The sequence below is a fragment of the Petromyzon marinus genome, chromosome 6 (assembly GCF_048934315.1).
Source record: "Petromyzon marinus isolate PM22_M1 ecotype Great Lakes invasive population chromosome 6, UKy_Petmar_22M1.pri1.0, whole genome shotgun sequence".
NCBI classification, from domain to species: Eukaryota; Metazoa; Chordata; class Hyperoartia; order Petromyzontiformes; family Petromyzontidae; genus Petromyzon; species Petromyzon marinus.
This window is the reverse complement of record NC_133672.1, coordinates 5869039-5886624: the sequence shown is the minus strand read 5'-3', so window position 1 is coordinate 5886624 and position 17586 is coordinate 5869039. Positions and strand designations below refer to the sequence as shown.

At 45.2% G+C, this 17586-nt stretch overlaps 1 protein-coding gene across 13 annotated transcripts in view; it reads left to right on the top strand.

The window, feature by feature from the left end:
- The window catches only part of LOC116939631 (ryanodine receptor 2-like), a 332153-nt gene that overhangs the window by 158633 nt on the left and 155934 nt on the right, over positions 1 to 17586 (top strand). For all 13 annotated transcript variants that reach the window (XM_032948287.2, XM_076062962.1, XM_076062947.1 and 10 more), the window contains 3 exons: positions 1067 to 1226; positions 2377 to 2524; positions 12765 to 12964. In XM_032948287.2, coding sequence (XP_032804178.2) covers positions 1067 to 1226; positions 2377 to 2524; positions 12765 to 12964 — 508 coding nt within the window. The remainder of the gene's footprint in view (positions 1 to 1066; positions 1227 to 2376; positions 2525 to 12764; positions 12965 to 17586) is intronic.

Below are 17586 nucleotides of genomic sequence, written 5' to 3'. Positions count from 1 at the left end.
GCTCTATATTAGGGTGTTAATACGTTGACTCCTGCTGAGTCAAGAAAAGCCAGCCAGCTGGGCTTAAAGAGGCTTCTGTGGCTGAAGACATCTTGATTATAACATTCTTGCTTATGACCCTGTGATGAGAAAACAGCATGTTACTGGATGCCAGCAATAGCTGAGTGTAATGGAGCTCAGTAATGGCTCTCATCCTTATCAGGAGCTTACGCATGTTGAAAACATCCTCCATGTGTTGGGGGCAGGAGTGGTAATTCATTGGTCGCATGTTGTGCCAATGTCGCTGCACTGGGCTAGCAACATTTGAGGTTCATGCTTTTCAACATGGGTTTTTACCTAAGGTTAAACTGTGCTTTGCCATTGATATTTTTACACGACATGAAATAACATTCTGTAATCTCTTCTGGGGGTAGAGTGGTGGCACAGCCTGAGTTCTGGCCATACTTACCAGTGTGGTGACGTTTGGGCAAACAAACCCCATGACCAACATAACATGGGGAGGCCTTCATCCAGCAGGGGACCGACACAAATAGTAGTTCGGACCATTCCCTTTTTTGTGCTCCTGGGGGTTATGCAATCCTGTATTTGTCAAACATAGTCTATTAAAAGAAGTCTGGAGAGGACTTTTGATGTCACTCTTAAGCCATTTTGTGACTTAAAATTTTGCCTTCCTCTCATAAAGTAAATTCTGTTCGCATTCCCATGGACCATGCTCTCCATTGAATATCCACTCTTGACTTTCCACAAAGCATTATTCATTTGATCAACCCCTGAGGGATGATAGGCTCATTCGCCAGCCGGTGGTCATATGAATTTGCGACCTTCCAAAAGGTCCCTCGCATCCTCTAGCCACAGTGTCACATGTCCAGATGGAATTGGTAAAAATAAAAATAAACATTTTCAAGCAAACACTGAAGCCTTCAGGATATTACTGTGCCCCAGTTCTGGTGTTGGCTTTCATGCGTGCCTTGCTAGACCTCGATTGAGACCCAGCTCCCACACTCCCCCCCACTGGAGACTCAGCATAACTCCGCTCGCCACGTGTCCGTCTGTGTGTGTGACCCAGCTACCTGATGTCCAGCAACTACAAGCCGTCTCCTCTGGACCTCACCAACACCAAGCTGAACCCGACCCAGGAGGCCCTCGTGGACCGCCTGGCAGAGAACGCGCACAATGTGTGGGCGCGCGACCGCATTCGGCAGGGCTGGACCTACGGCATCCAGCAGGTGCGGTGGCGCTGTGCCCGTGGTTTCCTGTCTCGTGGGGAGCACGGTAGTGTCGTGGTTAGTGCCCTGCGGTACGAAGCCGGCGACCCGATTTCTATTTCCCCTTTCACGGCCGACACCAGTGACGAGGATCTGAACCGGTCATGGGCCTTCCCAAGGTCGACGCAGCCTTAAAAATGAGTACCTGAGACAAACGTGGCCGGGGCGTGGTGCTGGCCACCCACCTCCTTGTGTGCTGTGCCAGCCTTCATAGGTGCTCACTAACAGCACTTTCCACAACAGTCTGTTAAGGCTATATGGGGGATCGGTGTCTTTGTCCTGTCAGTCGTCCGGGTTCTCCTGCCCCTAGGCCATCGCTTTTTTTTTTTCACGCAGAATTAGATTTGCCTCTGTTCAGAGTAAACACGTGCGCACCTTAATGTAGGAGAATTAACGTGCAGTTTAACAATACGGAAATATAATGCGGATAAGCGTTCAGGGGTGGTGGTGGTGGTGAGCTCCAGTTGGTCAAGCGACTTGAAGGGTGGTGCTGGATTGGTGACCTCCACCGGGACCAAGCCATGATGGGTGTGAGATAGAGGGCAATGGGGGTGGTGTGGAAAAAACGCCTTTTGACTTGCCTGTGCAAAGTGCGAGTGTTATTCTGTCATATGCGTGGGTTTTCTTTGGGCAATGTGGTGTCCTGAAACACAAGTACTAAGTTAGGAATTGGATAAAGACTTCAAGCAAAAGCCTCCTTAACATGAGTCCCTGTGACTCAACTCACATTGGCCTGCCGGATGTTGCTGCAGGAGAGCATTTGACTCGCGATCAGAATGTTGCGATTTCAAATTCCGTCACCTCAGCTCATCATCCCCTTGGGGTCTACAAAATAAGTTCCACTGGGAGCGTTAGTTTGCTTGTGGAGATTATGGCTTCTGCCATTGGAATGTAGCATTTCGACTCAGGGCCACCAGCAACGATTAGCCTTTCCCTATGTTGGTTTAACTTTGGGGACAGTTTTATCTTAACATTTTAAGTACTGGTTTTATATATTGATATCTATATATGATAGAGTTTATATTAATTGGAATTCAGGCCTTTGCAGGTTCATACAGCGCTATGTGTTCATCAAATTATCTTTCCAACTCACTCCTCCGTGATCGGCCAGGACATCAAAAACCGACGGAACCCGCGCCTCGTGCCATACGCCCTTCTGGATGAGAGGACCAAGAAGTCGAACCGGGACAGCCTGCGCGAGGCTGTGCGCACCCTGCTGGGCTACGGGTACCACATCGAGGCACCAGACCAAGACCCAGGTGAGCGGGTGCAGCCACGCGGAGGCCGGGCTTGCCTCCACCGTCTCATTGACGCCCGTCACACGGTTCTCGAGTTCAAACTCTGACTTATGACACCTGCGTCGGGCTGGTGTGAACAGCGCACGTCAACCGCTGAGGTGGAAAGTACAAGGCAGGTTAAAAAAAATACTGTCTTGTTCTGCATGGTGGATGACAAATTCAGAATGAACGAGCTAGAAAGTCAGTGCTTTTTTGTTTGAGGGAATGTATGATACATCCTTAAGATTCATACGGGGGCCTTATTAGAACTCTGAGATATGAGGATTAATGTTGAACCATAAGTCACAACGTGGCTCTATTGAAACTCAAAAATTAACTCATAACCCGACGGGTCTTAAAGGTGTCATAGATCTGCAAAACCGAATAAATAAACTGTAATGCTCAACTCTTCGGTCCTTTCACCTGAAGATGGCCGCTTGTGTTGCGATCGAAACATCGTGATCTATTAATAATTTTATATCTACGTGACTTTACCTAAAGAACCAAAGAGTATGAATTCCAGCAGTCACGAAAGCTTCAAATCAAGATTGTAAAGCTAAACTTATTTACATTGCTGAGTCTACCTCTACAATTCTAATTCTACTCTATTATTGTCAAACCTTGTGATTATTTTCCATTGCGGTAACTTGTTCTTGATTAGAGTACGCTCAGGTTTAGGTAATTGTTTACCCGTGTTCTTTTAATACTGCATATTCTAGCAGCTGGAGCATTCGCTTAGTCAGAGTGTGTTGTGTGTCCAGGAGCCCGCCAGTGGCAGGGGCTTAGGCAGTGGAGCTCAAAGGGGGGGGGGGATTAGACAGGGGGGGACCCCATTTGATTGCTTACACTGGAGCCCATTGCCAATCACGCTGTGCCAACTGAGCTGGAAACAGCAATTGCATTCACTGTACATGCATTGGGCTTTCCCACAAATGCATGGCTTTTGTGTGCATCCCAATAGCTCGCGAAAAAATGTCTCTGTTTCCCTTCTCAGAACTAGCGGCGTAACATCGCCTTACAGTCCCACGCAACACAACACGCCTCTGACTTTGGCACACATTTCGATGGCCGTGCAAATTTGCCTCGGGGTTGTGACTCCGAGCCACCACACGTAATCATTTTTTAAACCTTGCTCGGTGATTAAATTGTTGTTTTTTTCTTAATTTCCATAAAACGCAATTACAAAAAGGTTAAACTGGGCTCAGTAACAGGTTATTCAATTACAGTACGATTTTCAAACGTTCAGCCCATGCTGTGAGTGAAAACCATTGATTTCACTAAAAATTCAAATCACGCGAATACAGTATGCACAACCACAGCGCCTCGATGTTTAAGGGCGTATTCATAAGACTTAAGTAGTGTTATAGAAATTAGCAACCACTTAATAAGACTATTGAGGTCAATGTTAAGCTACTCATGGCATCACATTATATTTGCATTCAATGAGCATTGCTTTGTAAGGTCACCGAGAGTTGTTAATCGAGGTGAATGCCATCTGACTCGTTTGAGCGAGGAGACATTTTCACTTTATGTTATTTCTTCGAGCTCTATTTAGTTCCTATCCATCGTCATAAAAGCACATGTGCTGTAATGTTTTGTATGCATGCGAAGAACAGTGTGATTCATTCATAAATATGTTTTTTTCCCGGTTCGGCAATGGTTGGATGAGCCTGATTGTAATGGGGTGCAATTATTCATTATTTTCACAAGCATTTCACTACAATCGTGTTGGACAAACCTGCTGTGGCCTTTCAGCAGCGTGCACGGAGTCCATTATGCACCACACGTGGGCTCACACATTAAAGCGTGCACTTTGCAAAATTCCAGATGATGTATTCACATTTTTCAGTTGCAGTATTTGTCATTTTCAGTGTACACATAATGGGTGGGCGGGTGGGGGGGGGTTCGTGATTACAAAATATGGACCCATAAAATATCGACGGCGATAACGGAGGATATTTTTAGGTGGTCGGGGGGGTGTGTGTGGAATTAAAACACTGCAGTTTATTGCCAACACAATCCTTACATGTTCACACTCGCCTTCCATCACGTTTACGACAAGGCAGTGTGCATCGCCTCTGCTGGGTGTAGCGGTCGACGTGTGATCCTAATGAGGCATGGTTGGTGGATCATTTAGACACCGTCATATGCAGGCCTATGAGGTGCCCTTTGAAAGGGTACTGCAGCACAACTGAGTTGCTGAACTATCTGTAAAGATTTTGAGCGTTGGCCACTCGTGTTGCCTCGGTAATCTCTGTGTTTTCTCCCATTTGCAAAATATCTGAAAATAACCTAACATTCGCGATACAGGTCCCTCCTGAGCAAGTCCTGATACTTGGGGTTTCTTCGAAGAGGCAAGGGCTGTGAGAGAGAAAAGTGCATGAGATGTTGTTACAACCTTTTAGCTCATTTAACAGATTCCCCCCCCCACCCAGTGCTGATAAACACACTACACATTGCACTATTTAAGGATGAGTCAATCTAGGAGAGACCTGGGGCAGCTTCAGATACCACATGCTACGAATGTTATCCATGACTTGGAATCAAACTCGCACGACTGGTGCTGTGTAGCACAGTGCACAAACCACTATACCACCACTATGCCCCATGCACATCAGATGCAACACAGACATGTACCAAAGATCTCCCGTGTAGCCTTTAACATATATCTGGGGCAAATGGCAAATGCTGTCATCGGGCACATATTGAAGTCTGCACGGCACGTGACAAGCTGGCGTGGCCAGCACGACACCCGGCCATTTCTCATCTCACCGGTGCTTATGTTCACACAGTGCACCAGATACTCAATTAATTCTGAGTCAACCCAAGGTGGGCCCCTGTGTAGTGCAGATATCAATGGGCACTGTTTTTAGCAAATGGCAGGGAATCGCACTGAAGTCGCCGACGCTCTCGCTCCTCACAAATGAAACAGCAGCAACAACAACAACAACCCCCATTCGCCACTAAGTGGCGGTGACGTCACCACGACGCTTGTGCCAGGCTACGTGCACCTTGAGGCCACGTGCAGTGTCGAAATGACAGATGAAACAGACACACACACGCACGTACACAAATGCAAAGGTGCAACTCTGTATTCATTGCTCTTTGGTTCTTTCGGTAAAGTCACGTAGGTAGAAATTTTTTACAAAATAAAAAAATAATATATCACGACGTTTCGATCGCTACACAAGCGGTCGTCCTCAGGCGGAAAAAAATAATCCAGCAGTGGAACTGCTGAACCAGCGAGAGAGCTGTTACAACAACAAGAGGTTATTTATGTGGCGAAGGGCAAGCAAGCGGGGGTCTGAGCTGGAAAGGAATTCCATCCCCGGACGCAAGCACGTCAGTTGTGGGGGAGATTAGGGAGAAAGAGATTAGGGAGAGATATTAGCATGAATGAGCTTCCGTCACAGCATGAGTATCGTCCCTGCATATGCGCACAACAGCAGTGTTAATGGGAGATGATCACTATGTTGATGGGAGAGATTTGGCTGTATTCATTGTTTTTGCCACTGCTGGCGGAAGCACCTCCACTGCAGGGAGACCCAATCGGGAATATTTTGGACTCTTCTTCCACCCTGCAGGAGGTGGGAGTACCCCCATTTACCCCACTGTGCACGTGGCTACTGATCGACTGACTGTGGTATACCCATTCATAGTGCTCGGTGGAGTATGTACATACAGTGTGCACACGTTGCATCTCGAGTCTGCCTTATTGTCAAGTGCGTTTATGGTCTCGTTAGCAAGGCAGTGCACTTGCGTGAAATGCACACATATCAGAGGCATTTCTATTTGTCAGGCTTATTTATGAACAGGGCCGCTGCACATTAGAAGACTGCACCCGTTGCTCCTTTAACGGGACTTTTGCTGTTGGCTATTTTTAATCGAGCACTCTGAGCCAATAAATCTGTACGTTGTCAAGTGCTGCATATGCGTTTAAGGCTCCGATTTCATTCCGAGAATAATATTCAAGTTGCAAAATGGAAGAAAAAAAATAACATCAAGGGCAAAAAATAAGAATTTAGTTTAATGTAATTCATAGTTAAAGGTTATGCTTGTAAAAACAACGCATTTTGAAGCTTTAAAAAACGTTGCTTTTCAACTTTGTGACGGGCATTGACCGTCAGCATTCCGAGGTTATTTTATTCTCCTGTAACAGCAAAGTTTAATACTGATCCCACATAAACACTCGTGTAAGCTTAAGCTGCCTGCCCATGTGGCACCGCTATCCAATGGTGCTGACCCAGTAAACACGTAACGTTGGGACGACGTTGGGATGCGGTTGGAATCGTGAGACGAACGTTGACCCAACGTTCCATGTTTACGAGGGATATGCAGTTTGAATTTGATCCAGAGACTCTCTCTTACCCTCCCCCTTTTTGGCCCACCCCTTTGCAGCCGTCTCTCACCTCTCTCTTCATCATTCCTCTGTCTCTGTTTGTCAAATTGTGTTGCTGCTACACATGCTCAACATTTCTCTGCAGGTCGACTTATTTTTGGGCCTGCTCCAGGCTGTTTATGCAGCTGTAACTATATGTTTCAAAGAACGTGCGAACGTGTACAAAAAGCACTCAGCCTAATGCAAAAAAAAATCATCAACAGTTTCTGAAGAACTGCACTGTGGCCCTCTTATCTTCGGTCACCATTAAATTAACTTGAGCAAATGTCACGACTGACTGACAGGAAACAATGAGACAAAGACAACAATGTAGACCATTATCAATAATGTTTTTGTTTTGTTATGAGGGGTTTTGTCTTTAATTGCAGATTTGATTGCTGTACACAGATATAATAACACAAGGTGGCCAGTAACACGCCCGCCGCCTTTGTCTCCCCAGTGGCGATGTTTACACAGCAGAGCAGTTACTCGTTTGATGCTGAGTCGACCTAGGGGAGGCCCAGGACCGGTAAAAATATTCGTCACCGGTGGTGGCCGTGAGCGGGAATCGAACTGGGGTCGCCGGGTTCGTAGCGTGGCGCGCTAACCGCTACACTACAATGCGTTACGCTTCCACGTGCGCGGGTCACGTGACAGATTTGACGTCACAGCTCACTTGCCGTGCAAAAAAAATATGCATTATTGAGCTCCCCCCCCCCCCCAAAAAAAAAACTAAAGTGTATTTTTATAATTTTTGCATGGTGTACAGTCTGGAAAGTACCCACATGGCAAATTTCCAGTTTGTTGCATGTCGGGAAGTACGCTAAACATTTTGAACAGACACATATTCACAACTTTGCCTTTTATATATATGGAGATTATGAGCCATGCCATCTGCAAATGTGTTCAGAAGTGTATTTTCCTGCTGTACAGAATGTAAGAACACGCTGGCAATATGCTGAGATTTGACTATGCAAATGCACGTACTTGTACACATCTTGAGCATGGCCGTTTATGCCAATGGACACCTTATGTCAGGTACACACACTATTTGCACTCGTATATAGATTTTTTTAATCCACTTTTTAGAGGCGTATTTCATCGTCGATCTTGTCCAAACTCCATGCAGAATTGAGCATTTGGTAAGCTCCGTGCTCAGTCTCATAGCAGTTGCTGCATGGGAGGATTTTAGTACTTTTTTGTGAAAATATGTGAAGTGTCCTCAGGTGGGCAGAGGGACACGATATTTCTCAGGCATAGCAATAAGTAACCCAATAGGCTCCCAAGACCAATTTGAAGAACGACACATGGCCATTGCGGACCAGACAGTTTGTTTTAAATACCCCAGGGAGCAGCCCTCTATTTCATAGGCAGCTCATTCCTCAATATGATTTTTACAAAACTGCTTTGGCCTTGTGCGTATTTTATCAGGATTATCGTTGACGAATTTGATAATTGCGATAACAAGCAGGCAATGATGAGGCTTCTCACTTCCACAAATGAATCTTCCATTTAAAATGAAGAGGTGTCATTGTAAAACACAACATAGCATTACCGCCAACGCGAGCATCGTGTGTCCTGTTTTTATGAACCCTTTTTTACCTGCACAGTGAAGTTATGGCTTCTCCTGCGACTGATAGCCTTTACATGCCCGTTTGACCAAGTATGCCTGTGTCTTAGGATAGCAGTCTAAATTATTTTGTTTTTGTTATTTGGTCAGTTTTAAGTTTGTCTTTCTGTCCTGTCTGGCTACGTGTCTGTATTTATGTTTACGTAGCGTCAACAAATATTATTGCTCGGTCCCTATAATCTTTCTTTTATGTTCCACTCATTATCTTCCTTCATTGGATTCACAAGCTTTGCCTATCAAAGACAAAGGTCCCCCGTATAGCCTTACCAGACTGTTGGGGCAAGTGCAGTTAGCAGTCTACATTTTTTGTCTCCCCAGTGAAAATCTATTTACACACCGCACCAGGAACTTATTTGAGACCGAGTCATCCTCGAGGAGGCCCATGACCGATTCAGATAATCGTCACTGGTGTTGGCCGTGAGCGAGAATCGTACTCGGGTGGCCGGGTTCGTAGTGCAGCGCTCTTAACTGCGACACTACCGCTCCCCACTATCACTCGCTCAATGATACACATTTTTAGCATGACTAAAATATTCAAATGAGCGTTGTTAACGAGTGCGTGTGAAAGCCATTGTGCCGAACTGGGTGCGTGGTGGGGTCAGCGCCACACACCACCCACCTTTGTCTCCTTCCTTCTGAAGTTTAGACAATATTTCGTGCAATAAAACGCGATCCAGACCAATTCCGTTTCACGTAACATTGATGGTACAATTTGAAATGCTATTACCCACAGTGGAAAAATTATATTTCAAACGATTGTTTAATCTATTTGCTGACAAATGATGACTTATTACTCTGTTAAAAAAATGTATTGGGGTGGTGAAACAATTTAAAACACTGTCATTATTTTCGTTTTTTTGCCTTAAATAAATACAATAATAACAATATCAAATTATATTTATATTCTATGCGGCTTTAGCGTTGGCGTAAGTTACTGAACGTCAAGGGATACCATTAAAAACATAATTGTTGGGGTACATATTTTTAGTATACCATTCTTCAACCTCGTATTGTTCCCGATGTATGTAGATATAGTGAAGTAAAATTATCTCTCGACTTAAAACGAGCATGGGGTGACACTTATCTCTGTTTGGTGGCCCTGAGCCAATGTTGGACATTCCGCATGGGTGCCGTTCAAATCTGACTTATGTGACAACTGTCGTTGATGTTTCACAATGCTGTGCTCGTGTTGTCGAGTCTGGGGAGGTCATCGAGTGAGCCGACCAGGATGGGTGGCAGGGTGGCGTAGTGGTAACGCTTGAGCGTGACAAGCCGGGTCCGGGAATGATTCCCGACTCGGGTGCCTTCGTCTGTCGAGTTTGCGTGTTCTCCACCTGTCCTGCGTGGTTTTCCTCCACATTTTCCGGATTCCTCGCATCGCTAAAAACCCCGTGATGTAACTGGCCTTGGCCAAACATTCCAAAACACTACTAAATTAATTCCTGCAAATTACTCAATTGGGATTACACATCGCAGCAATATCGCCCCCTCCTGTGAAAATGTGACAAAAGAGTCGTGAAACAGTGAGACTTTCCTGGGTAAACAAATATCATAAATAGTAATTCAAATGTGCAAACTTCTATTGGTGAGTTCAACGCTGAATCACAGCGCCACCCAATTGTATAGACTTGAAAATATGTTTTTAGTGTTCAATGTTATGACCTCTTGATTACCAACTCCTAACGTAACCATCTAGTTATAGAGCCACAGACTAACATCAACATTTGCTAAAGGTCACAGGCAAAGCACTGAGCTTTGTAATCTGCACCCTGAAGAGCAGGCCTTTGTGCAGAATTGCTACTTGTTTACAAACAGTGTTTATCTGACTAGCTTTATGTGTGTGAGTGATCATGCTGTGTGTATTGAAAGCGCTTTAAGCTTTAATGCCACCGTTATAATTTATTTATGCGTGTACAATCCAACCACCTGTCTTGCACATAGTGCGTTTGAAAAAAAAAACCTTTGAGTTGCAAACAACACAAAAAAGTGCCTTCTCTGAAAAGCATTCATTCTGGAAGCGCAGAATAAAAAAATAAACGATTACTTTGTTTCACTTTTACGCGTTTTGGTAATGCCGGTGGCTTCAATCAAGATGTACGTGACATTTGCAACGTTGCACTTGGCGGTCCCAGTTGGCTGTCGGCTCAAGGTTCTCATCGTTTCGAGCAGCAAATAATAAATGGGTAGCACTTTTTTTGTTGGAAGTCAAACCTGGGGTCGTCCTTGGGGGATAGTTGACTCCGCCGTGGGGATGCGGAAATTCCCACGCCTTGCACAGGGGCTGCCAGTAAATATGTGCGCAGGCCCATATTCGTTTGAGCCGACTGACATTGACGTCTGTGGTCAAATAGCTGCCCTCTCGCTCGGCCTTTCTTGTTTGCTTTTGCCTCATTCAAATGCCCTCAATACCATACAGTTGTGCAATGATGTAACAGCTGTCTGCGCTCACTGCCAGCTTGGAATAAATGGCAGTGATATAATCGGAATGACGTTGGTCCAATCTTATTGTACGGCACCGCTGTCAGATTCGTAATTTTCTCTCTGAAAGGCAACCCTTTTGAGTGAAAGATTTCCTTTCTGATGTAAACCGGAGAGAGCGATTACAGTGCTGAGAGTTCCAGGCTGGAAACTGGCTTGCTTTCTGTAAAGCACAAAGTATAGATTGGTTCAAATAAAAGCAATTTAAGGAACCTGAATTGTATACGTTCCTTGGGTCACGTGATTTAGCGATTACGGTTGCAATGTGGCACGACTTGCCCCCCCCCCCCCCCTCCCACCATGGTAATGTGGAATTTTTACTCGTGGTTTGTGGTGAGCACTGCTCAGGGCTCATTTGAACATGGGGACGTGTTGAAATTTCAGTCAATTTTGTTAAACGAATTGCTAGCTTGCAATGTGTTGTTGTTGTTGTTGTCCCCGCTGCTCCCATTCCTAGCCTCCCTTGTGTGTTTTTCATTATTGTAAAGGTTGTACTGAATGCGAGTTAATTTGTTACACGTACATTATGATTTCATTTGAAGTAATGTTCTTTGTTTATCACAAAAAGCCTCACCGAGTCTTTAAATACAATTTCAAGAGGGTTCCTGTTACTTTGGGATATTTGATCAAGACCATGAGTGAGTATTTTTGCTTATGGGAGGAAAATGGAGTACCAGGAGAAAACCCACACATATGATGGCATTACACTCCACACAGACAGAATCCGGAAGCCGGTTTTTGTGCAACCATCTCCTGGCCCTCTTGCAGTCCAGAGAGTTTGGGAGTTTCGCAAATCTATGTGGGTCTTCAAACCCTTGTCTCAAAAGTATTGGGTTACAGGAGTGTGCCACAATGCCTGGATCATAACCACACTGTGCTAATGAGCGCCACGGTGGTAAGATATTAACTTCCTCGCCTGGTATGCAGGAGCCTGGGGGTTCAATCCTCCAGTTTTTCCCCCCACATTTAGAAACGTCTATTTAGAGTATTTGGCTGCTATAAATTTCCACACAATAAGCCACTTCGTTGAGCTAGCATTTGTGGCCAGGTCTCTGATGAAAAATATATATTTATAGCTCAGTGGGCCTTACCTGCTAAAAAAAATTAAGTTTAAAATAGATATTATTGTACATGCACCACAGTGCGATATGGTTGTTTAAAATGGCTGCCTGTGATGAGCCTATTCTTTTGGGTGGATATGGAGGGAAAAGCTTTTTCAATCTCCACGAGGACAGAATACATGTAAATTATACCCTGGGGTATGTGATTGCATTCACAACCACTGTGAATGCTCTGTGGAGGACACTGGCTCTTTCCTTGGAAACTGGAATTTCCGACGCTGGTTCAGGACTATAGGTGAAGATTGGTGGTGTTGTTTGTCCCTTTGCTTGTTTGAACAGGGAGACAATTCAATTTAGCCATGAACTTTTTAAAGTTACTTGTTCAGTCTTTACATCTGCCTGTATACAGTTCTTCATGCACATTTTGGAGCCAAATAATTTTTAGTTTTTCTTTTAAAAGAAAAAGATGCTGTTGAATGTCAGTGGAATGTCACCTCAATATATATTTTAAAACAAATTGTGTTGGAAAGCGTTCCGTAATCCATGCAACTGCATGATTTATCTTACCTTGTTACTTTTTATGTGATTGTGACCCAACGAATTTCACCCACACCCCACCCCGCCTCACCCGACCCCCCCTACCCTCTTGCCCTTGGTGATGTGACTGCCCGCCAGCTACCCGGGTTGACGTCCACGGCGTCCACAAGCGGCAGTTCCGCACGGAGCGCTTCTACGCGGTGCGCACGGGCAAGTGGTACTTCGAGTTTGAGCTGGTGACGGCCGGGGACATGCGCGTGGGCTGGGCGCGGCCCGGCTGCCGGCCCGACGTCGCGCTGGGCTCCGATGACCAGGCCTTCGTTTTCGACGGCCTCAAGGTAACGAGTCGCCCTCGCTTGCACAGCCATTGTCAGCCTTCTTCTTGCTTAGTTGTTATTCCTTAGGTTTCATCTTTTGGATTGTAAAATAAAAAAATAAAAAAGAAAGCCACTTACTCCAAGTTCACTCTTTGGGTGACTTTCGTTCAAATTGCATTAGTCCGCACGAGTTCTCTTTATTTAACCACGCAGCAACCGACAGCAGTTGTTATGGGCCCCATGGTAACATTAAGCTTGACACATCCGAGTCCCAATTCAGTTTTTGCTTCTGCGTGATGTACGGCCTCGTAAGCTTTCACAAAGAATAAACCTATTTGCGTTTCATTCGGTGCCGATCCTCCACGCAGAATGGACTCTTGAGGTTTCTACCCCACAAGTGGAAATTGCGTTACATTAACGGCCAACTGTGTGGCTTGAAAGTCTCCTGGGCAGTTTTCGTGAAATTAATAATGTTCCAGTGGTTACACAGTCGCTTTATTTTACGTGTCCCAAAGTGCATTGGGTTAGGAGTTTGGATGTTTCGTGGAATAAATGCATGCGAATTGAGTCAGCCATGCAAGACGTTGGTCACTTGGAAATGTCATGTGTGAGAGGGTGGCCTGGGGGCTCACTGCATTAATGGCCACATATGGATTTGGAGCCAGGATCACGTATACCTGTGATTCAATTTCCACTGCCATTTGGAGCAAAAATGCTGTACGTGTATTGAGTTTATCGAGGCCGGCACGGTCACAGAAGGCCGCGCAAATCAAATATGAATTTAAAAGTATGATACCCTTCCTTAATTTGGCAACATTGTGTGAGAACAGATAGAAAAACAGACTAATCTACATGGCTACATTGCACGGTCTGGTGGACGGCTAAATGTGCTTGAAAGAGATATTAATCAATATCTAATTTTGTGACCTTTCCTTCTGAGAAATAAATAACTTTGTTATCAACGAGTGGCTGCATATGCAATTGTACCTTGTGTCACAACTGAAGCAATAACAATTTGTATTGCTATTGGTGTATACATTAAAATCTAAAGTGCATATATGTTGTACAATACAACAGAGGCAGCATTAAGTTTTGCAAGATTTGGTGATTTATAATATTCTGTCGTAAAAGGGTAGATGAAAATAGATATTTTATTTTAAATGTTGTTCTCGTGCCCTGGAGATCAAGATACAAATGTCCCGTGTTGTTTTATTTTCCAAAGCACTATGCCGCTGTACTGTGCTCAACTGTTCATGAAGTCTTTCCGTGCCTCGGGAAGGTTTCACCAGCTGCAAATTCGATTTGGGCCATTCATTAGGCTGCTCTGAATCTCCTGGCAGCGTCAATAATACACCTGTTTTGATTTGCAAACCTAGCCTTGAAGCCCAGAATCCAGTTCTCAAGTCGCTGATCCTGGCCTTGTGTTTCGTGGTCTCTCACCTCCCCCCGCACAAAATCCCCCCCCCCCCCCTCTTACCACACTGGGGGAATTTGTGCAACGGAGTGGCTCTTGTGGTCGGGCAAATGATAAACACTCGGCATCGCAGATGTGAGGAGTCGCACGGTGCATTCCCTAGGGGAGCATTGCTCTATTCTACGTTACACTGCGTCACATTTCCCTCCGCCTCCTCTGTAGTGTGGGTGTGTTTCTATTTCCTGACTCCAGCTCAGGCCAGATGCCTGTGCACGCAGCTAAGAGCCCGGATTTGTATGCTGCCTCCGTGCCGGAACACCAGCACACGTGGGGCTGAACCTTTGCATGCATCGACCATTAATGAATTAGCATTGGCTTTCATGGGCGTAGGAAATAAAAATGAATTAAAAAAAACAAAGAGTCTGAATAAAGATCTTAATGCCAATGAGGCAAGTTGTTTTAAATGCAGTGTATATAAACTATATTATATATACTCACACACACAATAATAATCGTATATAATTTCAGTTTGTAACACGCACAGCATTTGCTCACTCTTTGCGAGAGAGACTGACACTCTGAGGGGCGAGGAACCAAAAGACGAGCTGGGAAGCAGCCACGCGGTGAGCCGCTGCCAACGATTTCCAAAGCTCTGTGATCCTATTCGTACTCGTCTCATATTTCCTGTATAGTGTGGTATTATTGGTGTAAAAGCATTGGGAGCAACTCTCTATCACCTTGAGCATCGTGCCGTAATAATTATTGGTTAATAATAAAGAAATAATTTGTTTTTGACGGAAGGCGCCCTTCACAGCAGCCGGACGTCTCGGGGTGCTTCACACGTGATAGGAAAGTAACTGATAAAAAAAAAAAATCTATACAAAATTTCAAATGAGTAAAAATAGCTTACAATTACACAAGAGATAAACAAAATTCAACCTAAACTGCTGCGATAAATGTGATGTGGAGGGGAGACGCGGTAGAGGAGTAAGGGCAGGGCAAAGGGTGGTGCGGGGAATTAGGGGGAAAGGTAAGGGGAAAGGAAAGGGTTAGGGAGGGGGGGCATAGGAAGGGAGGAGGGTCCCTCTGGCCTAGGGGCGGTCGATTGGAGGTGGAGGAGGGCAGTGGGGGGGGACGATAAAGGGAAGGTGGAGAGAGTTGGTGGAGGAAAGGGGGCCAGGGGAGAGACGAAGGTGGAACAAAAATATTTTGGGGACCGCGAGGTTCCAGCGGACTCGACTACAGGACGCGGGGCAGTGGCGGGCGGTGGCCGCTGCCTTTGTAGACCAGTGAGGGGGGGAGGGTCTTAGGGATGAGATTTGAACCCCGGGAGGCTGTCATTTTGGTGGCTACCAAAGGGAAGAGGGGAAGGGAGTTCCTGGTCCGAGGGTGCCAAACGGGGAAATGGAGCCCACAACCAAGGGATTATAGATTGTATATGGGTTTGAATAGGAGCCATTTGTCAGAGGACTGCAGCTGTCGAGAGGAGGTATGGAGGGATATTAGGGAAGACAGGGGGTGCCAAGGCTTCAGAGGATTTTAAAGACCACAGTTTCCATATTATAGGAGACCCAGCGAAGGGAATAGAGGATGGAGCTGATGCGGAGCACGTTTACGTGAGCGGGTGAGAATGAGGGCAGCAACATTTTGGACCGTCTGGCGTTTGTGGAGGAGGACGTTTGGGATACCATAGAGGAGGGAGTCACAGTGATCGAGTCGAGAAGTGATGAAGGCGGGCAAAGCATCTCGGCAGCAGAAGGTGTTAGACATTTTGAAATGCGGGAGATGTTGAGTAGGTGAATTTGAGCATTTTTACAAAGAAGGAAATGTGAGGAGTCGGAGAGAGTTCGGGGGTCAATTGTGAAGCCACTGTTGGAGACTGGTGAAACAGTTAAAACGACTATAGTTGAGAAAGTGAATGAATTTGAGTGGGATTAAGAGATTTCCTTCCCAACCTTCAAGACCTCGTGTTTTTGTTTATAAATACGTGTGAGTTGGAGGAGGTTGTTGAAGGTCCAGCAGGAGACAGCCTGAGAGAGATGAGCAGATTGGTTGGGGAAAAAGGGTCAGCATCGGAGGGTATCAAAATAACTCTAGAGCTGTGTGTCACCAGCATAGAAGTGATGAGGGATGTTGACTCAGGAGATGAGTTGGCCAAGGGGCGGGGGCGGAGATGGTTGATAGAGAAGAGAAGTGGACCTCAGAGGTAACTTTTGGAGGACAACGTAGGGAAAAGTTGTAGGTGAAGGGGATTTGCCTTGGATAGAAATAAAGAAGGAGCAGTCAGAGAAGTAGGAAGCGAACCAAGAAAGGAACCTTGGAATAAAACAAACAAGAGACAAAGACAGTTCGGAAGGACCGCGTGATTAATGAAGGAGAACCAAGAGACACTTTAGGCCCAGCATCAATGTTGAGAAGAAGAAGAAGAAGAGCATTGACCACTCACAGACGAGCAGTTCCAGTAGTGTGCACTGCAAAGGACACACAGATGTAATTGAAGTCGCATGCGTGTAACCCGGCTGTATTAATTTGGTGGATGAGGGGGGGAATCTTTGATCTCCACAGGTCACATCCAGTGGACAAAGGCCCCACATTTATTTCCATACATTTGGTGTTGCTGCTTGGTATGTGATGGAGCAGCTAATTAAACAGACTGCACGACGAACAGCCGTATTGAATTGATTAAAATACTTTTTTCGAACGTGTAATTGAATTGAGTAATGGGTGTCATAAATTGGCTTCTCTTTGTGCTAATTATAAACAATCAGAAATTGGGTAATTAAACCTTTGACTTTGATCAAAATAATAAACGCAAAATAAGACTTTTTTGGGGGGTTAGATTGCGTAAATATATAAATGTGTCGTTAACACCTGCCACCACCCGACACGGCCAACTAGTAAGGTGGGTTTTCACGACACATTTATATATTTACGCGATCTAACCTAAAAAACCCTCTATTATTGATGATATTGGTCGCGAAATCCTACTACGTGTTAAACATAATAAATGCATGACTTATTCTTGTAGGCCCTGCACGTGCACAGAGTTACACTGTGCACGTTGCCAGACAATATCTGCTATTCTGTTAAATACTCAGACTTGAACTTTGCACCACACGCATTGTGGAATACACGATATTTTAAGGATTTATGCCTGTTGTGAAACAGACACCACACCCCGTGTTGATAATGGGAGGTTTGGTGGTGCAGTGGTTGGTCCACTTAATAT